This window comes from Helianthus annuus, chromosome 16 (genome assembly GCF_002127325.2).
Source record: "Helianthus annuus cultivar XRQ/B chromosome 16, HanXRQr2.0-SUNRISE, whole genome shotgun sequence".
NCBI classification, from domain to species: domain Eukaryota; kingdom Viridiplantae; phylum Streptophyta; class Magnoliopsida; order Asterales; family Asteraceae; genus Helianthus; species Helianthus annuus.
In genome coordinates, this window is record NC_035448.2 from 11,013,750 (window position 1) to 11,037,642 (window position 23,893).

Sequence of the window (23,893 nt, forward strand, 5' to 3'; positions counted from 1 at the left end):
ACACTAAGAGGAGGGGCTTCAAAATTAACCTGGTGTTGCGATGAATAATAACCAGCATAATTAGGCTGAAAGCCATCCAAACCCCAAGTATCCGGACCTGCATCAGACGCAAGACAGGGATCGAACGGAGCATTCAGATCAAACACGCCCGGATTGTTATCTTGATTGTTATCATAACTCCCCTGATTCGCCTCGTTATCAAACACATTAAAAAAAGTCACCCCAACCCGACATTATAGTGTAAATAATTTGAATACAGAGAAAAATAGAAGAAACGAATAGAAGTTGAATGAAAATGAATGAAATTAGTGTCGTTTATATAGAGAATTTTACGGAATATTACATCGTTTCAAATGATTAACACGCGAATCGAGGAATCTAACGTCGAATCAAAGAACTCGCATGAATATCGATCGAGGAATCTAACGTCTAATCACATAACTCGCACGAGAATCGAGGAATATAACATCGAATCCGAGAATCGAGGAATATAACATCGAATCCGAGAATCTTACGTCTACTCGTATGTGAATCGAGGAATAATACGTCGCGTCAAATAGTAATAAAACAATAAAATAAACGACGGGCCGTATAGGTATATACGACCCGTATAACATCGTCGTATAACATATATACGACCACAGTATAATCTTATTCTAACATGGTTGATATGGGCCGTATGAGGTTATACGGCCCGTATAGAATAAAGTGAACTGGCACAGCCTTTGTCGGTTTACTTTATTCTATACGGGCCGTAGAACCTTATACGGCCCATATCAACCATGTTAGAATAAGATGATACCATCTGAAATTATTAGTAAAAAATCATATTTTATATAAAGAGACTCCTTTTTAATACCAGCCCACGAGTAATAAAACTATATTTTATCCAAAGAGAATCCTTTTTACTAGCAGCCAATGAGAAAAAAAAAATATCCAAAGAGAATCGTTTTTAATACCAACCAATGAGAAAAAAAAACATGTTTTAAACGATGGGAGTCCTTTTTATAGTAGTGAGTGAGAAAAAAACATATTTTATCCAAAGAGAATCCTATTTTTGGACGGCAAATTTGTTTTTTTTGGTTGGCTTCTAGAAACAATCCCGTTTAACAGCCAAGCCAGTATCCTTTATTTAAGAGTAACCAAAATGAATCCTTTTTATCAGAATTCAGGAACATATCCATCGTCTTCATCTTCAGTTCTCCAGTTAAGTGATTAACCGGAGCCAAATCGATCCGATGGACATAACAGAAGGATCACCGGATCTGCATGGATTCCGGATGCCAGCCGAATGGGAACCGCACTCTCAAACGTGGCTCGGTTGGCCTGTAAGTCCTCCATCTCTGTATTATACTTTGATTGTTGCCTGACCTAATTAGGGTTTTCATGTTCGACTTGCAGGAGCGTCCGGATAACTGGCGACACCACGGAGTTTATGGCCAAAGTGCGTTTGCGAAAGTTGCTTCTGCTATCTCCAAGTTCGAGCCTGTCACTGTGTGCGCCAGTCCATCTCAGGTTAGGTTACTTATGTGTGACTTATTGATTTCGGAGTTAACTTCGTTTTTCTCCTGTGGTTTCGTCACTTTAATGGTTCTGTCCCAAGAGTTTAAAAAGTGTCATTTTTCTCCCTAATCTTTCTTACATATCACCATTTTGCTTCCCGCCTCAAATGATGACGTCCACTTCCACCGTTAAAACTTGGTCACGTGCCCCTCACATGAGGGGCATTTTAGTCTTTTTCCAATCCAAACTTTTTATCCTCTTCATTTTAAAACGAGTAAATTGCGCTTTTGGTCCCTGTTGGTTTAGTCGTTATTGCTATATTTTACAAAATCTAAATGTCTTTTAATTTACATACCAAAGTTTATATTTTATTGCGCTTTTGATCCATCATACACAACAAGGAAAAACACCTGTGGAAACCAATTTTTTTTTTAACTTTTAGGGACGTATCGTCCCTATAGGTCTTTTTAACCTATAGAAACGACATATGGTATCCACATCTTTTGTTCCTATAGGTCCCTCCCTACAGGTTATTAAGGTGGTCCCTATTGGTGATGTCCCTATAGACTAACTCCATCTAACTTGTAGTTAATTCTTAGTCACATAAGAGACATGCGCATTGAATTTTAGTAAATAGCCATTGAAATGAAAGAAAACAAATGTTATTTAAGTCCAAAATCCTTCCATCTACATTGTATAGAAGAAACCCTAATTCTCTTCTGATACACACCAACCTCTGTTTCTTATTATGCTTAACTAGTATTAAGCACATTCACGTTGCGGCGAGGGTGAACACCAATGTCACACTACTGCCAGCAACCACTAACACTAAAGTTGCGGCGTCTTAATGCGAAGAAACTAAAACGGAACGTAAAACATATAAAAGAACTACAAAGTCGATCTAGGACCCATTACGATGAACATGTCAAAGGGGTAACACACACACACATGTTGCGTCGTGTTAACTCACAAAATTTAGAATGGAACGTAAAACGAAAATTTTGTGAAAAATGAAGAGTATAGAGGATCAAAGATGAAAGTAAAAAAGTTACGAGGTTAAATTGCAAAGATTAAAAGTTTTGTAGTTAAAAGTAAAAAAATCAAATAGTTTTGGGTTAAAAGTAAAGATGAAAAGTTTTGAGGTTAAAAGTAAAAAAATCAAATAGTATTAGGCTAAAAGTAAAGAATCAAATAGTTTTATGTTAAAAGTAATAAAATCAACTTTTTTTTTTGAAAAACTCTCAAAGCATAAATTACGATACCCCTATGCTTATAAATGTTGCAAATTATAGTAACGAGTAATGAGTAATGAGTAATGAGTAATTGAGTAACGAGTAATTATAGTATTAAGGGTCTGTTTGGTGTGGGGTAATGAAATGGACGAGCTAATGGAATTGATCATTATCTTTCCATGTCTTGTTTGGTTAACATGTGAGAATGAAATGAACCATTACTATTTGTTGTTTGGTATGCAAGAAAAGACGAAAGAATAAAATCGGGCGGCGGTGGTTAGTGATGGGCGGTGATGGAGGGTGGTGATAGGTGGCAGTTGTAGCGGCAGCGGTGGTTGGTGGTGATGGTGGGTGGAGACGGCGGCGGGTGGTGACGCCGGAGGTGGGTGGCGGCGGTGGCGAAGGCGGTGGCGGTGATCGGAGGTGGTAGCGGCGGTGGGTGGTGGCGGTTGATTGCGGCAGTGGGTGGTGGCGGTTGATAGCGGTGGCGAAGGTGGGTGGCGACGGCGGCGGTGATCGGAGGTGGCAGCAGCGATGGTGGGTGGTGGCGACGGAGGTGGGTGGTAGCGGCAGGTGGCGGCAGCAGCGGTGGTTGGTGGCAACGGAGGTGGGTGACGACGACGGATGATGGTGGTGGTGGTGGTGGTGGTGGTGGGTGGAGGCAACGATGGTGGGTTGTGGTGTTGTTCATGAAGAATGAAGAGGGAATGGAATGGAAAAAAAAACAGGGGGGCGGATGGAATGATTTTGAAGTAACGGATGCATTTTAAAATGGACAATTACATTCTATCGACCAACCAAATACTCTTTTATTTATTCCCTCATAATGGTCTATTCCATTCCAACTCTTATTACTGCATACAAAACGCTAGCAAAAGTAATCTAGTACTAATAAAAAAGTATGATTAATGCCAAATGTCATTCTTATACTAAAACAAGAGCCTACTTAATGCCACATGGCATTCTTTCATTCAATTTACTATTATTATTATTATTATTATTATTATTATTATTATTATTATTATTATTATTATTATAGTAATGATTATTTACGTTTGACTTATCTAAAATATATAGTTAGTTATTAGTAACAACTCTACTTATAATAAACAATTTCAAAAAATGTTAATGTGGCAACATCTTCTTATTCTTTAAAATGATTTTTTTACTATATGTTTAAAACATCTATTAAATAAATTAAAATTTTATATTATAATAATAAAAATGGTAAAGAATAGGTTAATCCGATATTTAAAAACCGGTTTACTTCCGTGCTTTGAAAACACTTTTAATGTTATTAGACTCGTGTAATAAACGGGTTTAAGGAAAGAATCTCTTCATAATAATTTTGAAAAATGTCTATACTCACTGGATGTCCTAAATGGAGTTATATTTTTAGGTTTGCAAATCATTTATAATTACCAAAGTTCAATGTTCCAGTGACGTTATCAAAGAAATATTGATCGAAAGAATGGTTTATGTAATGGAACTCGACTACAGGTCCTATCACTGGGTGATCAGGTTATTGAGGCACTCATATTATCCGAAAGTAAGACTGCCACTTGAACGTTTATCCCTAGATTTCGTTTAATACCGCCAAATAGAAGGATTCCATTTAAATTGAAAAGAAGGCAGTTTCCTCTCGCCTTATGTTTTGACATGACGATAAATAAAAGTATAGAACAATTTTTATGTAAAGTTGGTTTGTTTCTAAAAGAATTAGTTTTTACACATGACCAATTGTTGTGTCATTTATGATAAAAAAAACACTAATGTAAATTTTTCAAGAGAATATAAATTTAATTAATTTATAAATTTATATCAGTAAACCCGTGTAGTACACGGGTCTAATAATCTAGTAAGTAATAACGAGTAATTGTGTTCTTTTTAACATCATTAAATTACATGTTGTAAAGTACAGTGACTTTTTCTTTTTTGTTTTGTCCACTGTCAATAAACACTTTTCTTCCCCTTTTATTATTTTGTTATTTTTGGGTTTTAATAAACAAAGCTAGAGATAACACCCGCGCGCTGTGGCGCGGGTACAACACAGACATCGAATTAATTAGTCCAAATGTTATATGATGTGTTAACTATATGAAAACGTACATTTCGATGTATCATAGAAGACGTAACGGGTATAATAGAAAAGCTGACATGTATAATCTAAAGAGATTAATTAGAACTTTTGAAATATAGGAAAAAAAGAAATCACAATTTGACTCCACTCGATTCGAAACAAAATTACAAAACATTCATAAAATAAGCACGAAAACATATTATATTTGACCTCACTCATTTCCTAAAAAAATTTATGTTGAAACATACACCATAGTTATCAATAGCATTCATAGCGGACGCAATCGCGAATAGCGTAGCGACGCGGCCATATGCCGCTACAGTGGCGGAACTACCCCAAATAGTCAGGGGTATCCTAAACTTTTTTTAGGATCAGGGGTATCCTTTATGTAACAGAAACGGAGTTGAGGGGTATTTTTACACTACGAAAATGGAGTTATGGGGTATTTTTACACTACGGAGACGGGGTTGAGGGGTAGCCCGTGCTACCCCTATTACTACTATAAGTCCGCCACTGTGCCGCTATAAGGTACTATGCGACCACATATCGATCAAATAGCGACGTCCGGCGGCTAATTCCGGTGCCGGTTTTGCAACTTCTGCCGGAAACGACAAAGAAGGAAACCGAAGGCTCAAATCAAAGAAAGAAAGAAGGAAACACACGTTGCGACGTGTTGACTCACAAAATTTTGAACAAAATATAAACGAAAAACTTGCGAAAGATGAAAAGTATAGGGGACCAAAGTTGGAAATAAAAAAGTGTGTAATTGCAAAACATGAAAGTCTTTGGGTTAAAAGTAAAAGAATCAAAGAGGTTAAAATGAAAAGATAAAAACCTTTGGATGAAAAATGAAAGTTCAATTTATTTTGAAAGACTCCTCATACATATAGTACAACAATATAAAGCAACAAAATGTTGCTTATTTATAGTATGAAAATATGAGTAATTTCTAATCCCACCATTTATATATCCATATATTAATATATTACTTTCTGATTCCACCTTTAATGCAATTGAGAAATGAAGATACGCTGTGAAAATACATGATGATGTAAAACATTTCTTCTTTTACTACGATAAGAATATTTTCTCTAAAACTTTAGTTAAAATGTATGTTCTTTTAAGATAAGATCGTTTATAAAATGCTAAGTATTCTATTACGGCGTGCTTATTTCTATCTACATCTTTATATATATATTTTTTTAAATTTTAAATCCAAGTTGTGAATAGTAACGTACAAGGAACTGAAGCATAAACGTACATGTTATCAAACTACTCACATGTTCACATTTTGTTTATTATGTTTACAAATTGACGTCGTTTACTGTTGTCGTTATTTTAATAATACAGTGTAATGTTTTATAAAATTCCAAATATACCATTGCGACATACTTATTTTTACTTTACACGTAAATTTTTTGTTGAAAACGGGGTTTTATTTGCAATAGATTATCAATGTTGAAAATGGATTGTATTCAATTTTTTTGTATCGTAAGCTATAGCGAGTACAGTAATGTGACGAAACAAACCGATTATTTTGTTGAAAACGGTGTTTTACTCGCAATAGAGAATCAATGTTAAAAACGGGGTTGTATTTTGTAAGATATAGCGAACAAGTGTCGTATGGATATCGTACTAATACCGTGATGATTGGAATTGATACCGTACGAACAACGAAGGTATCGTATAACTTTTTTTTGTTGATAACTTTTAATGATTTCTTTTTTTTTTTAAGTTTCAGGAGTAGGGATGAGTTCGGTGCCAACTGATACCGAATCGGTACTGGTACCGAAAATACCAGTTACAGTACCGGTATATGAAGATAAAAACCGGTAGCGAACCGATACCAGGAACTTCAAAAGTGGGTACCGAATTAGTACTTAAGATCTTTTGGTTTGGGAAATTCGGTAACGATACCCATTATTATTTGCTCATCTCTACCATAAGTTTCATACGAACAACATCATTACTATACAACTTTTTTGATTGATTCTTTTTCGGTTATCTTTTAGTTTTTCTCTACATTTTCTTTTTATTTTTGTCAGAGATTCTGTGCGCAACGTGCCCGTAGTGATTTCAAAAGAAATGCAAACATAGATTAAATAACAAAGTAAGTTCGCCGCAACGCGACAACGAAAAACCTAATTTCAATTCAAATTAAGACGTGTTACTATTCACGACAAGCATTAAAAAATTAAACATTGATATTTAAGAGTTGAATTAGTAATGTATACCATCAACTGTCACACCCCAACCGATGGCGGAAACATCGGGATGAGACGAACAAATTGCTCAAAACAACATAACACTAAATGTGACAATAACTTATTTAATTCATTTCATAAACTCTAAAGTGAAATACAAAGTTCCAAACAAGACAACATATTGTTCAACAATAATTCAAATGTTATGTCAACAAAAGCATGTTGGCGAGTATACAAGTTTTCATACATAGCATATACGTGTTTAAAATGTTGCTCATATCCCAATGTGAAATACAATATCATGTTAACAGTATATACTCGAAACGATGTTACTCTATGTGCCCAAACCAAAGTTTAACGCAATTAAAGTGTCCAACCCAAAGTCTACAGGGTGGTTTTAACATAGTTTGACCTAACAATACCTGCTCATAGAACAGGAGGGGCGTTTCTCAACCTATAGCGCTACCATTGTTAGGGGAGGCTTGTACGAAGTTAATGAACACATAGTCATGAATGTTTACATTAGCATAATATGTCTAACATGATTAAAATGTATCACATAGGGTAAGGATAGAGTGTGCGTAAAATGTTTGATGTGATTGTGATGTTTGATATAGAATACATATTGCACCCAAAAGTGGAAAATAGAAAATGGGTCATGTATACTCACCTTGGAGTGCGTTGCGTATTTCTTGTAAAGAGAATATGAGGATTGTTCCAAGTGTCGTTGCACAAGAGGTTTACCCTATTAATTTTGAGTATTTGTTAAATATTGGGAATTTAGGGTTTATTTAAATAACAAGGCATGAAATAATATCAACAATCTTAAATAATAATCATATGTTTTATATTGTTATATTTAAAAAAATATATGACAAATAATATTACTGATTTTACCAAAATATTATAAATATTACTACTAAAATGTTGGATTATATAACTAGTAATTATGATATATATATATATATATATTTAAAATGATAATTCTGATTATAAAATAATAATTCTGATTATAAAATAAAATTTCTGATTTTTGAAAATGAAAGAATAATTCCGAATAATTAAAGAATTATAATTCAGATTTAAATAATAACAATTTCTGATTAAAAATATAGAATATAAATTCTGATATAACAATATAAATTTTGATTTATAAATTAATAATAATATTAATTCTGATTATATATTCTGATTAAAAATAAAATTATAAATCTGGAAATAATAATATCTAATAATATTAATAATATTAATAATAATATTATTAATATTAATAATGATAATAATAATATTAATAATAATAAATATAATAATGATAATAATATAACTAATACCTACAGAATAATAATAATAAATAAAAAAAAATAAAAAAAAGAACCGAACCGGAAGGATGTCGGAGATCTTTACCGGTCGTCTTCTCCGGCTAGCTCCGGCGGTGTTCCGGCTAATTGCAGGTTGTTCCGGTGAGGGTGGTCTTCTCCGGCGGCGTCTGAGAATTCCGGTGGGTCGATAACGAGGAACCGAGGTGAAGGTGGGTGATGTTCGAACAAGGAGGGATGGGTGTGCGGTTTCCGAATGGGGTTGTCGGGTTTATATAGGGGAGTCGGGTGGTCGGAACAAATGGAAAGTGTGGATAAAGATGGTAACCGGGTAAATCAGGGCCGGAATTGAAGAAAAAAAGAAGGAAAGTTGACCGGAAAATGGAAGGAAAACGCGTGGGATGTTTTGGCGGTTGAATGATTTGAATTCAGTTCAACGTAATTAGCGCATAAAGATTATATGTTTCCATAGATAAGCGGATGTGCCATGCCCGGCCGAGTGGTTAAGTGTTTTCTTGTTATACAGAAGGTCTCGAGTTCGAATCCGTTCCAGCGCATAAATGTCCCCTTTTTTTTTAATTAACAGTCAACTAACTGGGTTAGCCACTAACTTAGTTTTCTAACTCAGTTAGTGCTGCCCCTTAATAAAATTAACCTGGTTAGGCTCATTTAACCGGGTTTTCACTAACGGGGTTAGATTAACTAACAAAATGCTTAAAAATCAATAAAAATTCAGTTTTTAATATTTATTTATTTATTTATTTAATTTTAAGTATTAATTTATTTATTTAAAATGCTAATAAAATAGTATAAAATCATTTTAACCCAAATTTTGATATTTCAACCGAATTAACGTACGAATTCACAATTTTCGTACGGTTTAGGGTAATTTCTTGGCAACGATGAATTTAAGAGCTGAGATTAAGATGGAATTTCACTGTTTTTACGTGCTTAACATAGTTTCACCGTGTTTCAACGTGCAATAGCATAACTTAGTATTAAAACAAGCATATGATCAAAACGATGCAATTTTTCATTATGATTCAAGTCTCGAAATTCGATTAAGTTGACTGAGAGTACAATTGTCTAAAATAGGACAGTACAAGTCAACAAGCTATAAATAGAAAGTTCAAAAAACGCGAGGCGTTACATCAACAAACAATTACTTAAATAAAAATATTAGAGCATTCAAATCCATTTCACTAAAAACTAACTTGTATTTTTTCTCCTCTTTTAATTAAGAGTAAAATGCATGGATAGTCTTTGTGGTTTGGTGAAATTTCACATTTAGTTCCCAACTTTTTACACTCTTAGTCACTGTGGTTTGACAAGTTGTTACTCGGATAGTCCCCAAAGCGGATGGAGGTTAGTTTTTCTGGTTAAGTGAGTGTGAAATGACAAAGACTATCCGAGTAACAACTTTTCAAACCACAGCCCACAGAGACTATCTGAGTAACAACTTATCAAACCACAAGGACTATCCGAGTAAACTTTATCCGCTTTGCGAACTATTAGAGTAACAACTTGTCAAACCACAAGGACTAAGAGTGTAATTTTGAAAAGTTAGGGACTAAAGGTAAAATTTCACCAAACCACAAGGACTATCCGTGCATTTTACTCTTCAATTAAATAATATTTGTTATACTTTTATCATTATCTTTTCTCTCTCCTTCACTCACAACCACTTTCACAATATATTAAAAAATTATAAAGGATGAACAGTGTCCCTCAAATTTACAAGATAAACAATAACATTTTGTCTCTCCTTTACTCACAACCACTTCCAATAACCACTTTCAACCATATACAATTACTATTTATAATATAAAAAGATTCCTCACAAAATTTGGGTGAAATACTGTGAATGCTCTTAAAGACCCGGTTTTCTTAAGTCCATGTCCCTTTTTTATAGTGAAATGAAATAGGGTTTTCTTAAGTCTATGTCATTAAAATTAAAAATCATTTCGGGACCAAACCTTTTAACATGTAGACATTTATTTCAAAATTCGTCATTTTATGTTAAGTTTCAACTTCTAACTAAACTACTATGGCGATGTGGTCCCAATATTATTACCCAATTATTATTTTTTTAATTTTTAAAATAAATAATATTCTATTAATTAAACAAAAATTACATAAATAACAAAACAAATACACATAGTATTTTCAAAACTAATAATATTTTATTAATTCTCGTCTTTGCTTTCGCCATTTCCGTCATCTTCGTCATCCGATTCTTGCTCTCCCTCGTTTGGAATATGCACCACGCGTGTTCAATCAAATCGATAGCTAACGCATTATGTGTGGACCGCAATTCATGTGCATTCTTCACTCTTTCTTCCATTGTTGCTTGGGGATACTCCTGAACGTCTTCCGGTACATAGTCTAGCATATTGCTTTTCCTTCGTCTTCCAAAATCAAATTATGCATGATTATATAAGCGTACATAGCATCTCTCATTTTTTCTTTGCTCCATGCACGACAAGGATTTCTCAAATAATGCCACCGTTGTTGAAGAACCCCAAAGCATCTCACAATATCCTTTCGCGGAGACTCTTGAACCTTTTTAAAGTAAGCTCTTTTTTCATCGTACGGGTCCCTGAACGTCTTCACAACAATTGAATACCTAGGATAAATTTCATCGTACAAATAGTATCCATGCGGGTAGTAGTTCCCGTTTGCATAAAAAGATGCTTTTGCAGCTCGACCAGAAAGACAGTACTCTATCAATGGAGACTGCTCGAAAACGTTTAAGTCATTGCATGACCCTGCGACACCAAAGTAAGCTGACCATACCCAAACGTCCTGTGAGGCAACCGCTTGAAGAATAACAGTTGGTCCGTCTTGGTCACCTCGGTGTGTTGACTTTGCCATGCGGTCGGACAATTATACCACTGCCAATGATGACAATCCAAGCTCCCGATCATGCCTGGTAAACCATGGAGATTAGAATGGACCTCGTAAATTTTTTGAATGTCGTACCAAGTGCGCTTTCTCAGATAACAGGGACCGTAAAACTCTATAACACCTTTAATTAACTTTAAGCTAAGTTAAAAAAATATGAATGCATGTAATTATCAAATAAAAAAATGGTAATGTACCTTTACAAAAATGCTCCAAGGTATCTCACGTTGTTTTCTCGGCCATTTTTAAATATTCGTCGTTGATGTCCATCTTGTTTCCGTACCCAAGGACTCGTAGAGCTGAAGTACACTTTTGAATACCAGTGAATCCAAGTGTTCCTTTCGCATCTGCTTTTTGTTTAAAATAATCATACGTGTTTTCCAAGTCTTCAACGATGCGTACAAATACACGTTTACTCATCCGGAAACGACGCCTAAAAACTTCGGGGTTTGGGTAAGTAGGCACTCATCGAAGTAATCTTTAATCAACCGGTCGTTTGCCGCTTGTCGGTCTCGTTGAATATATTCTCTTGGTAAAATTTGACGTTGGCTCGTTACAATGTTTCATATAACGAGCCGCTAGTTCACACACACTCGTAACCGCCTCTTGCTCGACCTCTTCATTGGTCGAGTCACCATCATCCGCTAAAAACTTTTGGTAGTAATAATTTGCAAAGGATGACGAGGAGGTGGGAGAATCCATTTTTTATAAAATGGGTGAAGTTTGTATAAAAAAGTTAGATGTTTGAAGTTGTAAGTGAGTTTTTCTTTTTTTTTTGTTGTGGTTTGTTTAAAATGGACAAGGGTAATGGTATTTATATAAAAGTTAAATTGAAAAAAAAAATATAGGCGTTATCATGACCGTTGCCACGGCCAATACAATTTTCATCTTTGGCGTTGAGTTAAGGACGCCTCTGCCCAAAAAAAAGTAAAACTACGCCCAAGGGGGCGGAATGTTTGGCGTTTTGGGGCCTTTATTTAAAAAAAAACCGCGCAAATTCAATACCACTGCCACTACGGGTGGTCTTATGTCTGTTCATTATCGTCATTTATAACATTCTTTTCAATTATGTTGTTCATTAAGTGTTTCATCCTGATATATGTAAATTAATTACTAATTTTTAATCTAGATTTCGAAGTTTAGGTTTGTGTATGTTTTTGCAGTGGGTTAATGCACGCAAGCAGTTGCCTCCTGATGTAAGGGTTGTGGAGATGAGTATGAATGATTGTTGGTTTCGTGACACTGGCCCAACGGTGAAGTTTATCTATCTATTTCAGCTGTTTTTGGTTATGAAGTGTAGGAGACCGTTCACAAAATAAATAAAATGACAATTTTATTAATAAACATTATGAATACAATACATAAAGAAGAACATAACTAAACTGAAAGAAATTACAATACAAGAAATTTAAATTAAAGTAAGAACAGTTACAAGGAAAATCAGGAAAACAAAATCAAAGGTGACTGAGGCACGTGAAGATCACGCTTCCCTTAAAACAGATTTCGGGCCACCCAGGTGAACCCGTCTGTTTCCCAGGGTACAACAGCCTAAGCAGATTGTACTGCCGGGATTAGCCTAGCACCTGAAAAGATACCTGAAACAAGAGTTCTTAGGGATTCGAAGTTTGGAAATTCTCTGTGTGTGCTATGAACCATACGAATTTCTGTATTTTCGTGTGTCTAAAACAAAGCACCAAGCTTTGTATATAACAACCAACCAGAATTCGAATTGATTAGTTTCTATTGAATACACAATTCAATAAGACTTAATCATTTTTTCAGTTATGAATTTAAACAGTCTATATTGAATACAAAATTCAATAAAAATTAATTCTGATACTTAACTATTTTCAGTTACGAACTTGAATAGTCTCTAGTTGACCACAAGCCAAGACACATCTAAAAAATACTAAAGGCGGCTCCAAGCGGCTCGCGGCGATGCGAGCGTGCGAAGTGCAAAGTGCGCCATCAAAGCGCCACATTGCGCCCATCGCCCTCGTCCCGGTCCCGTGCCCGAGCCCGTGCCCGGGCGCGGGCGCGGGTCGGGTGCTTCGCACCCTCCTGGCTACCACTGGGTGTGAGTTGTCATGCAAGAATACATTCGTGTGGAGAATTCTAATTATAAATTCACAAAAAATTTATCTCTCCACCTATGTGGGACAAGCTCAATTTCCCACATGTTTATGGTTCCAACACACAAACTTAATGCACAAGATCTCTCATTCATCTTGGCTTAAATATTAATAATTAATTATATTAACTCATAATATAGTATTAATTATTAAATTTCCAACAATCCCCCACATGAATAGAGATCGTCCCATACACTCAAGTGTCATGATAAAATTTCAGCGGTTAAGTAATGCAGGATAGGTAGGTTTCCCTTTGAACCCTCCTTTGTGACATATACTTAGTCTCCTAGCGGTTAGTAGACGTGATGTCCTTGAACCAACCCCTTTTTACGTAGACGTTATTACACATCACACATTACTCTTCCTGGTCTGGCTAACCCCTCATAGTTGTGTCCGTTATGGTCATGGAACACCATCCTGGTTCTGCGAGAGCTCTAGGAATTGTGCCCCCAATTCCATTTGAAGCGACCCCACTTCTCTCTAACATAGGTGATTTACAAATCATTAAAAGCCGTATGCTTAACCTCTCTTTATATCACTGATTTTAATTAGGAATGGACTAGGAAGTTTGTAACTCCCTTTGTATGTTGAGGTTCTCCCCCACAGTGATCGCAGTTCGTACAGTTAGGTGGTCCTATTGAGCCTAGATCATGGGATCTCCAATCTTCTAGGATAGGTTTTCCGTTGTACAAATTTACTCCAAGGGCTTTAGACCCATTCCCATCGACGACTTATGTACTACCTCTCTGCTTAAGCCTTTTGTAAGCGGATCCGCAATGTTATCCTTTGACCTCACATAGTCAATCGTGATAACTCCAGTTGAGAGTAGTTGTCGTATCGTGTTATGCCGACGTCGCATGTGCCTTGATCTGCCATTATACATTGCACTTTGAGCTCTACCAATAGCTGATTGGCAATCACAATGTATGCAAATAGCAGTCAAAGGCTTAGGCCATCTTGGAACATATTCCAAAAATTGACGCAACCATTCTGCCTCTTCTCCAGCTTTATCTAACGCGATAAATTCAGATTCCATCGTGGATCTAGCTATAAGAGTTTGTTTGGACGACTTCCAGGATATAGCCGCTCCTCCAAGGGTAAACACATAACCACTTGTAGATCTAGAATCTTTCGTATCGGATATCCAGTTGGCATCACTGAATCCTTCCACAACAGCTGGATTTTGGCCATAATGCAGTCCATAATTTCTCGTGTATCTCAAGTACCGTAATAATCTTGTCATACCCTTCCAGTGCTCTGAACTAGGATTACTAGTATATCTACTTAGCCTACTCACAGCATATGCTAAGTCTGGTCGAGTACATGACATGAGATACATAAGACTGCCAATGATCCTTGAGTATTCCAATTGAGCAACACTCTCGCCTCTATTTTTTGATAAATGTTGAGAGGTATCAATTGGAGTTTGAGCTACACTCGTGTCTCCAGGATTGAACTTCTCAAGGATCTTATCCACATAATGAGATTGACTTAGCACCAAACCAGTTTGGGTTCTAATGATCTTTACTCCAAGAATCACATCAGCTAGACCCATATCTTTCATGTCAAATCTCGCTTTCAACATGTCTTTAGTAGATCTGATCATCTTATCATCACTCCCAATGATAAGCATATCATCTACATAAAGGCATAAGATCACATAACCTTTGGAAGTGTCTTTCACATAGACACATTTGTCGCATTCATTTATTTTGAAACCACTGTTAAGCATAACTTGGTCAAACTTTTGATGCCATTGTTTTGGAGCTTGCTTCAAGCCATATAATGACTTGACGAGTTTACACACTTTGCCCTCTTGGCCGGGAGCAGAAAAACCCTCTGGTTGCTCCATGTAAATCTCTTCCTCTAATTCCCCATTGAGAAATGCAGTTTTTACATCCATTTGATGTATTTCCAAATTTCTCAAAGCTGCAATTGCAAGCACAAATCTAATTGAGGTTATTCTGGTCACAGGCGAGTATGTGTCAAAATAGTCAAGACCTTCCTTTTGTCTAAACCCTTTGATCACAAGCCTTGCCTTATACTTGTCGACAGAGCCATCAGCTTTCATCTTTTTCTTGAATATCCATCGATATCCAAGTGGCTTGCACCCTGGTGGAAGATCTACTAGCTCCCAAGTATGATTCTGCAAGATAGAATCAATTTCACTCTTGATGGCTTCTTTCCATTGAGGTCCATCTGAAGAGGTAACTGCTTCTCGATAGGTTTGAGGCTCACTCTCAACCATGAATGTAAGAAAGTCAGGCCCAAAGGATTTCTCAGTCCTTTGCCTTTTACTTCTTCTTGGCTCACCCTCTTCAACCTCTAATTGTTCTTGAGTTTCCTCTCGAACAGTCTCATCAACCATTGTTGATGAACTTGCATGATTGGTTGTTGAAGAACTCGCACGAGTTTGTACTAACATTGGAAACTCTTCTTCAAAGTATGTCACATTTCCTGGCCTTGTCTCTATGATAGAGTTCTTGTGCACATCAGGATTCTTGGATTCATATACAAGAAAACGATGTGAGGTACCATTGTTGGCATATCCAATGAAAATACAATCAACAGTTTTTGGCCCTATTCTAAGTGCCTTGGGGGGTGTAACAATCACCTTAGCCAGGCACCCCCACACTTTCAAGTATTTATAGGATGATTTATGTCCCCACCACAACTCATGAGGTGTTATGTCCTTATTCTTGAAAGGTATTTTATTTAACAAAAAATTAGCCGACAAAATGGCCTCCCCCCACATGTCCTGGCTCATCCCAGAACTTATCAACATGGCATTCATCATTTCTTTTAGTGTACGATTCTTTCGCTCCGCGATGCCATTTGATTGGGGTGTATAAGGAGGGGTACACTCATGTATTATGCCACTTTTTGCACATAATTCCCCAAATGGTGAAACATATTCACCTCCTCTATCACTTCTCACACGTTTTATTTTCTTGTTGAGTTGATTCTCAACTTCAGCATTATACAAGATAAATTTGTCAATTGCTTCATCCTTACTCTTAAGTAAGTAAACATAACAATATCTTGTATTATCATCAATAAAGGTAATAAAATACTTATTACCACCTCTGGTAGGAATTGATTTTAAGTCACACACATCAGTGTGAATCAGATCAAGGGGTTCAGTTATTCTTTCAACTGATTTGAAGGATGATCTTGTTTGTTTGGCTTCAACACAAGTTTTACATTTTGTTTTAGAGTCAATGGCAAAAGTTGGTATGTAATCTAATTTAATTAAACGACGCATCGAATTAAAATTTACATGACCAAGACGTCCATGCCAAACATTAGGAGACTCAACCAAGTAAGCAGAAGTAGTAGCACTTTTATTCATGTTTTTCTTAACAGCCATTACATTAAGTTTAAACATGCCATTCTGGGCATAGCCCTTTCCAACAAACATACCACGCTTAGTTAAAACAAAATTATCACTTTCAAAAACCAAACGAAAACCATGCTTGTTAAGCATCCAACCCGACACAAGACTCTTGCGCAAGTCTGGAACATAAAGCACATTCTTCAAAGTGAGCTCTTTCCCAGAAGTCCACTTCAAGATCACATCACCTTCACCCTTGATGTCAGCTGTAGCAGCATTACCCATGTACAACTTTTCTCCCACCACCTCTTTAAATGTATTAAAGAGGGTCTTATCTGGGCACACATGGCGGGTTGCCCCAGTATCAACCCACCACCCTTTTGGCTCGTTACCCACCAAATTTACCTCCTCCGCCATGGCAGTGAGGTCTGAAATCATGGCCACTAATGGCATACCATCATCATCAACCATAAGAGCCGTGTCACGTTTAGGCTCTTTACATTGGTCAGCACGGTGACCAGTTTGTCCACAGTTGTAACACTTCCCTTTAAAAGGACCAGCCTTCTTCTTCACACCACCTTTCTTTGGCCCAAGGTCAACACCTTTGTTCTTCCCTTTTCCATTGAACTTGTGGCCTTTGTTACCCTTGTGACCCCTTGAGGATTGACCATGTTCCACAAGGTTTGCTTTTGCAGAAGCTTCAACTTGACCTCCTTTGTGGGCTATTCTGTTGTCTTCTTCAATACGAAGACGAACCACAAGGTCTTCGATGGGCATTTCCTTTCGCTTATGCTTAAGGTAATTCTTGAAGTCCACCCAACTAGGAGGCAATTTTTCAACAATTGCTGCCACTTGGAATGTTTCACTCAGATTCATCCCTTCCGACAGAATATCACTAAGAATAATCTGCAGTTCTTGGACTTGACTCATCACAGTTTTTGAATCAATCATTTTATAGTCCAAAAACCTAGCCACAACATACTTTTTAGTACCCACATCCTCAGTCTTGTATTTCCGTTCCAATGACTCCCATAACTCTTTGGCAGTTGGAACCTTGAGATACACATTATACAAGGCGTCTGATAAGCCATTCAACACATAGTTGCGGCATAGGTACTCAGAGTGTTTCCAAGCATCAATAGCACTCACAGATTGGACATCAGATGTCCCTTCTGCGAGAACAGGAGGAGACTCTGTCAAAAACCTCGCAAGGTTTAGAGTGGTCAGATAGAACAACATTTTTTGTTGCCATCTCTTAAAGTTCAAACCAGTAAACTTCTCTGGTTTTTCAGCATGATTAGCAACTGCTTGAGCCGCTTGGGTACCAACCAATGGTCCCATGGTAGTGGATGTGGATCCAACGGTGGTTGATGTGGTTGCTGCAACAGTAGCCATTTCTGAAACAAGAATGAAAATTCAATCAGTTTATAGCAGAAACAGATTGGTTTACAGAAAACCAATACAAACTACAAAAGTTTGCTAATGAACAAACAAACTGTTTATAAAATTTTTTTAAAAACCAAAATAGTGAACGGGTTTTAAAATCTGTTTTAAGCTTGTAGGAGACCGTTCACAAAATAAATAAAATGACAATTTTATTAATAAACATTATGAATACAATACATAAAGAAGAACATAACTAAACTGAAAGAAATTACAATACAAGAAATTTAAATTAAAGTAAGAACAGTTACAAGGAAAATCAGGAAAACAAAATCAAAGGTGACTGAGGCACGTGAAGATCACGCTTCCCTTAAAACAGATTTCGGGCCACCCAGGTGAACCCGTCTGTTTCCCAGGGTACAACAGCCTAAGCAGATTGTACTGTCGGGATTAGCCTAGCACCTGAAAAGATACCTGAAACAAGAGTTCTTAGGGATTCGAAGTTTGGAAATTCTCTGTGTGTGCTATGAACCATACGAATTTCTGTATTTTCGTGTGTCTAAAACAAAGCACCAAGCTTTGTATATAACAACCAACCAGAATTCGAATTGATTAGTTTCTATTGAATACACAATTCAATAAGACTTAATCATTTTTTCAGTTATGAATTTAAACAGTCTATATTGAATACAAAATTCAATAAAAATTAATTCTGATACTTAACTATCAAAGCGCCACATTACGCCCATCGCCCTCGTCCCGGTCCCGGTCCCGTGCCCGGGCGCGGGCGCGGGTCGGGTGCTTCGCACCCTCCTGGCTACCACTGGGTGTGAGTTGTCATGCAAGAATACATTCGTGTGGAGAATTCTAATTATAAATTCACAAAAAATTTATCTCTCCACCTATGTGGGACAAGCTCAATTTCCCACATGTTTATGGTTCCAACACACAAACTTAATGCACAAGATCTCTCATTCATCTTGGCTTAAATATTAATAATTAATTATATTAACTCATAATATAGTATTAATTATTAAATTTCCAACATGAAGTCCGTGTATCGCTTCTTGTTTGATTGATTTTTTTTTCTTTTACTATATAGTTTGTTGTACGTGAGGAGGGGAAATCAGGTCCAGGGACAATAGAGCAGAACGTCGCGGGTATTGATTGGAATTTCAACAGTTGGGGTGGTAAGCTTTCACAGACAATACAATTCTTTGTGAATGTTATAATAGTTATGCACAATGGATTTGCATCAATGTGTTGCAGTTGTTAGATATTCTAAAGTGCACCGAGCGCGTAGGCAAGGTGTCTGCGCCTCAAGAAACTTTCAAACTTGCAACTGAAGCGTGTGCCTTTGACCAGACGCTTGCGAGACGAGATTCATTTGTTTTTTTTTAATTTATTTTTTTTTGTGTTTATTATATATAATTTTTATTTTACTATCACTGCGCCTTAATTTTTTTGTCTATTATATTTCCCCTTAAAAAACTGCTTAATTGCGTATTTCTCCTTAAAAAACTGCTTAATTGCGTATTTACCCAACTTAAAACTAAATTGCATATATCTCCTTCCTTAACTATCAAAATTGCATATATGTCCTTCCTTAACTAATAAAATTGCAAATTTACCCATTTTGATTTATTTCATTAAAATAAGTTAAAATGACTTTTTACCCTTATTTTTACTAAAACTTTACAAAATACATATTTACTTATTTTTACTAGTTTTTGTAGATTTTTACTAGTTTAGCGGTTTATTACAGTGTTTAAGTTTTAGTAAAAATAGTAAAAATGAATAAATATGTATTTTTTTAAAAGAATTGTGAAAAATCCACAAAGACTAGTAAAAATGAATAAATTTGTATTTTTTAAGTTTTAGTAAAAATAAGGGTAAAAAGGTCATTATATAACTTGTTTTTCATAATATAAATCAAAATGGGTAAATATGCAATTATATTAGTTAAGGAAGGGGATATATGCAATTTTAATAGTTAAGGAAGGGGATATATGCAATTTTAATTTTAAGTTGGGTGAATACGCAATTAAACATCTTTTTAAGGGAAATACGCAATTTTTTGTCTCGGCCTTGAGTTTGCCTTGCAACTTTGACTACCTCGGATATTTAATTTTTTGTGGACTTTGAATCCTTGATTACATAAAACATTTTAATGTTTTGTGCTTGTAGGTATTGATGATGGTTGCTACATAGACTGGAGTCTTGATCTTCTAGTTGCACGAAAGGTTACATAACTTTGCAACATCAAATGATTTCCTTTACGTTTTTAGAAATAACATCAAAGTATCCATCCTCAGAGATGTTGCTTACAACTGTCTCTTATGATTTTCGGTTAGATTCTTTCAATGGAGAGGGTTCCTCGTTTTCCAAAATCTATAATTCTCGAGGGTGGAAGCATACACGTAGATGGTGAAGGTAACATTTTTATTTCATATTGTTACTACTATAGTGCCAAATATAATCTCTTAGGTAAAATTGTAACAACCGATATATCCTGAGCGTTAATCTTCTCACAGGGACCTGCCTTACTACTGAAGAATGCTTGTTGAACAAAAACAGGAATCCAAATCTGACCAAAGAACAAATAGAAGATGTGCTCAAAGCATATCTTGGAGTCACGAAGATTATTTGGTTGCCATACGGACTATATAGTAATTATTTCCAAAACAATTAAGTTGACATGCATACTTAACTTCCCAAGTCAGTATATTGGATTTAAATAACTTCAAGAGTCACCATTTGGGCGATAACATTCCCAACTCACGAATTGTGCCACGCCACTCCCTACTTATTTTCTTCTGACATTTCCAAACTAACTAAACCCTAACCTAGTTAGTTTTTTTGTTGATGTGGCATCTGACATGGCACTTTTTGATGACATGGTGTTTTTGCTGACATGGCATACATAGCGGTCTCTGAAAACTCTTGAAAAAATTTAGACCTCGGGCGACGAAAAGAATTGGGCCCAAAATTATGGTTAAGGGTAAATGAATTACAAAAATAAAAACATAATGATGGAGCAAAGACTCGAAGTTGAGACCTTTACATTATTTTGATATGGTTTTTATCACTACACCACCAATACTTATTTGCATAATAAACGGATAAATATACTAAATATATAATTTAATAAATATATATAAGCTTATAAAGACTTTTTGGGCCCTTTGAAATTTTGGGCCTCGGTCGTTGGCACGGGTTTGCCGGGCCCAGAGCCGGCCTTGATGGCATATGATGTCAGCTAACTGGGTTAGGGTTTAGTTACTTTGGGAATGACAGAGGAAAATAAGTTGAAACTTGGGAGCGTTGTGGTACAAATCGAAAGTTGGGAGTGCTATCGGCCAATTGGCGAAAGTTGAGGTTATTTAAATCCAATATCCCTTTATTTTATCGGGATCTTTACCTGAACTCATGTACAGGTGACGATGATACTAATGGACATATCGACAATATGTGCTGTTTTGTGAAGCCTGGTGTGGTCTTGTTGTCGTGGATAGATGATGAATCAGACCCTCAGCATGGGCGAGCTGTAGAAGCTCTTACTGTTCTCTCAAATTCTACCGATGCTAATGGCCGAAAATTTGAAGTTATTAAACTTCATGTGCCAGGACCTCTGTATATGACAGATGAAGAAGCTGCTGGATTTGTTCCGGTAAGCATAGATTCTTAAGCGTTTTTTTATGTAATTCTTTGACTGATAACACGATATCTTACTTATGGATCACAGGGGGGTGATGCTAAACCAAGACTTCCTAATACAAGGCTTGCTGCTACCTATGTTAACTTTTACATTTGCAATGGAGGTATTATTGCACCACAGTTTGGAGACCCGAAGAGGGATGAAGAAGCAGTGCGGGTCTTGTCTCGGGCTTTCCCTGACCGTAATGTAAGCATAACTTTTCACTCTGTTATTGTTATATTATGTCTTTATGGTCCACATGAAGAAAAGTTTGACCCGTGTTGTGCAGTTCTTTAACGTCAAGTTTTGTGTTTTGGTTTTTATTAAGGTGGTAACAATTGAAGGTGCGAGGGAGATCGTACTTGGAGGAGGTAACATTCATTGTATAACACAGCAGCAGCCTGCCGATCCTATGTTTATGCCACTTCAAAATGGCAATGGTGTTTAGCTTTGGATGTTTATGCTGCAGACTTTAGAATAATCGGCAATTATTATGATAAAATGCAAGTTAAGAATCTCAAACTAATATTAAGTTGATGAACAAAGCTCTTTTAACTTCTTTAGTCTTTACCCATCATATATCCATTCATCTTTATTTCAACATACACACAAGTATCAAACCTCAATCGTGCATTGACTGCATGTGCAGTTGTGCTCTAACTTTGACATGCATTTTGGGCTGTGCAACGGTTCAGAACCGGACCGAACCAAGCTTGAGTGTTTGCTTAAGAGTTAAGACTACCAAAACTTTCTTAGCGAGAATACATGATGTGATGAAGCTAGGGGCTAAGTCACATATATCGTATATATCAAATCACGGTGTAAAAAGAGATTGTTATATTCCATCGACGTGACAAGGCATTTGACAAAACGAATGAAATAACACACACCCAACAATGTTGGCACATGAGACTAGGGGGCTAAGTCACTCGTCCGATTTGACAATGAGACTAAACTTATCATCGTATTGAATCCCCTTAGTATAGTGAAGCTTTGACAAAGAGTCAATATCTACACCCAACATTGTTGGCGCATGGAATAGCACACACTAAGACTATCTCCAACGCTACGGGTGTCCTTAAGCATCCTTAGCTGCCACATCATCTGCCACATCATATCCTTACAAATCCTTAAAAACCTTCATTTCATCTCCAACCCTACAAATATCCTTACTCTTCTAAATTTCCACCTCATCACCTACTCACTACACACAATCCTTAAATAAAAGTTTTTTATTTTTTTAGTATGGGTCCACCTTATCACCAAAACATGCATCCATAATTAAGGACTTCATTGTTCAAGGATTCAAATGGCACCATTGCTCCAATGGTAAGGACATGTAAGGACTTCTAAGAACAAGGGTGTTAAATATGCATTGGAGATAGTTTAATATCCAAGTTTTGTTTAAGTGACGTGTAATAATTTAGTCTATATTACATCTCACCATAGTAGGGTGTTATTTTTTGTGTTGAGAAATTGGACAACTTACTAGTCATTTTTTGTCTTCAAGAGAAAATGGAAAACTTAATATCAAGTACGGGTGTAAAATAGCCCGATACCATGCTTGACTAGCCTCAACCTTGGCTCGTTTTGAGCTCTAATTTTAAAGCTTGAGCTCGGTTTCGCTTATGAGTAGTTTTTCGAGCTTGAGCTCGGCTTGGCTCGTAAGTAATTTTTCAAGCTCGAGCTCGGCTCTAGCTTGACTCGTTTATTATTTATTAACAAATTCATATACATTTATAATTATTTGTACATATATTTTAATATATATTATATTATTTAGATAGTTTTATCATAGGTTTATATAATAATTATTATTGAATAAATATATAATTGGTTTTGCATGCAAAAGCCGACTCACGTTCACGATCATTTGTTATTTTTTTATTTTGGCTTGTTTACACCCCTAATATCAAGTAAAAGGGAAACATGAAAGAACATATCATTAGAAAAGGATTTAGAGTGTGACCTATTTGAGATGGGAGATGTGGCGAAAATGGATCGTAACAAATATTACCTGCTAGGACAATAAACGAAGAACATTGGCAACAAATTTTGTGGGTCATTTGTCTTGTCTCGTCTCGTCTCTCTAATAAAATTATATCAAA

At 36.2% G+C, this 23,893-nt stretch overlaps 1 protein-coding gene across 3 annotated transcripts; it reads left to right on the top strand.

Annotated features, from left to right (window-relative positions):
* The first annotated feature begins 1,129 nt into the window (after positions 1-1,129).
* Positions 1,130-22,340, top strand: LOC110916156 (agmatine deiminase). Of its 3 annotated transcripts, none has more exons than XM_035986029.1 (10): positions 1,130-1,328; positions 1,402-1,515; positions 12,394-12,492; positions 19,191-19,278; positions 20,276-20,331; positions 20,443-20,521; positions 20,623-20,757; positions 21,526-21,758; positions 21,834-21,992; positions 22,114-22,340. In XM_035986029.1, exons 1-10 carry the CDS (start codon positions 1,239-1,241, stop codon positions 22,231-22,233), a joined length of 1,173 nt encoding a protein of 390 aa, XP_035841922.1. In that variant the 5' UTR covers positions 1,130-1,238; the 3' UTR covers positions 22,234-22,340. The 3 variants fall into 3 exon arrangements, with proteins under 3 accessions (XP_035841922.1, XP_022016601.1, XP_022016602.1); XM_022160909.2 differs by having other exon boundaries at positions 1,131-1,328; positions 12,403-12,492; XM_022160910.2 differs by lacking the exon at positions 12,394-12,492 and having other exon boundaries at positions 1,135-1,328.
* Positions 22,341-23,893: the final 1,553 nt, after the last annotated feature.

What these genes read in the sequence shown, in the direction of transcription:
- LOC110916156 (XM_035986029.1), top strand. Translation starts at nt 1,239, where the DNA reads ATGGACATAACAGAAGGATCACCGGATCTGCATGGATTCCGGATGCCA. An exon ending in TTCGTGACACTGGCCCAACG is followed by an intron (nt 12,493 to 19,190) that starts GTGAAGTTTATC and finishes TTTACTATATAG; the next exon opens with TTTGTTGTACGTGAGGAGGG. An exon ending in CATACACGTAGATGGTGAAG is followed by an intron (nt 20,522 to 20,622) that starts GTAACATTTTTA and finishes ATCTTCTCACAG; the next exon opens with GGACCTGCCTTACTACTGAA.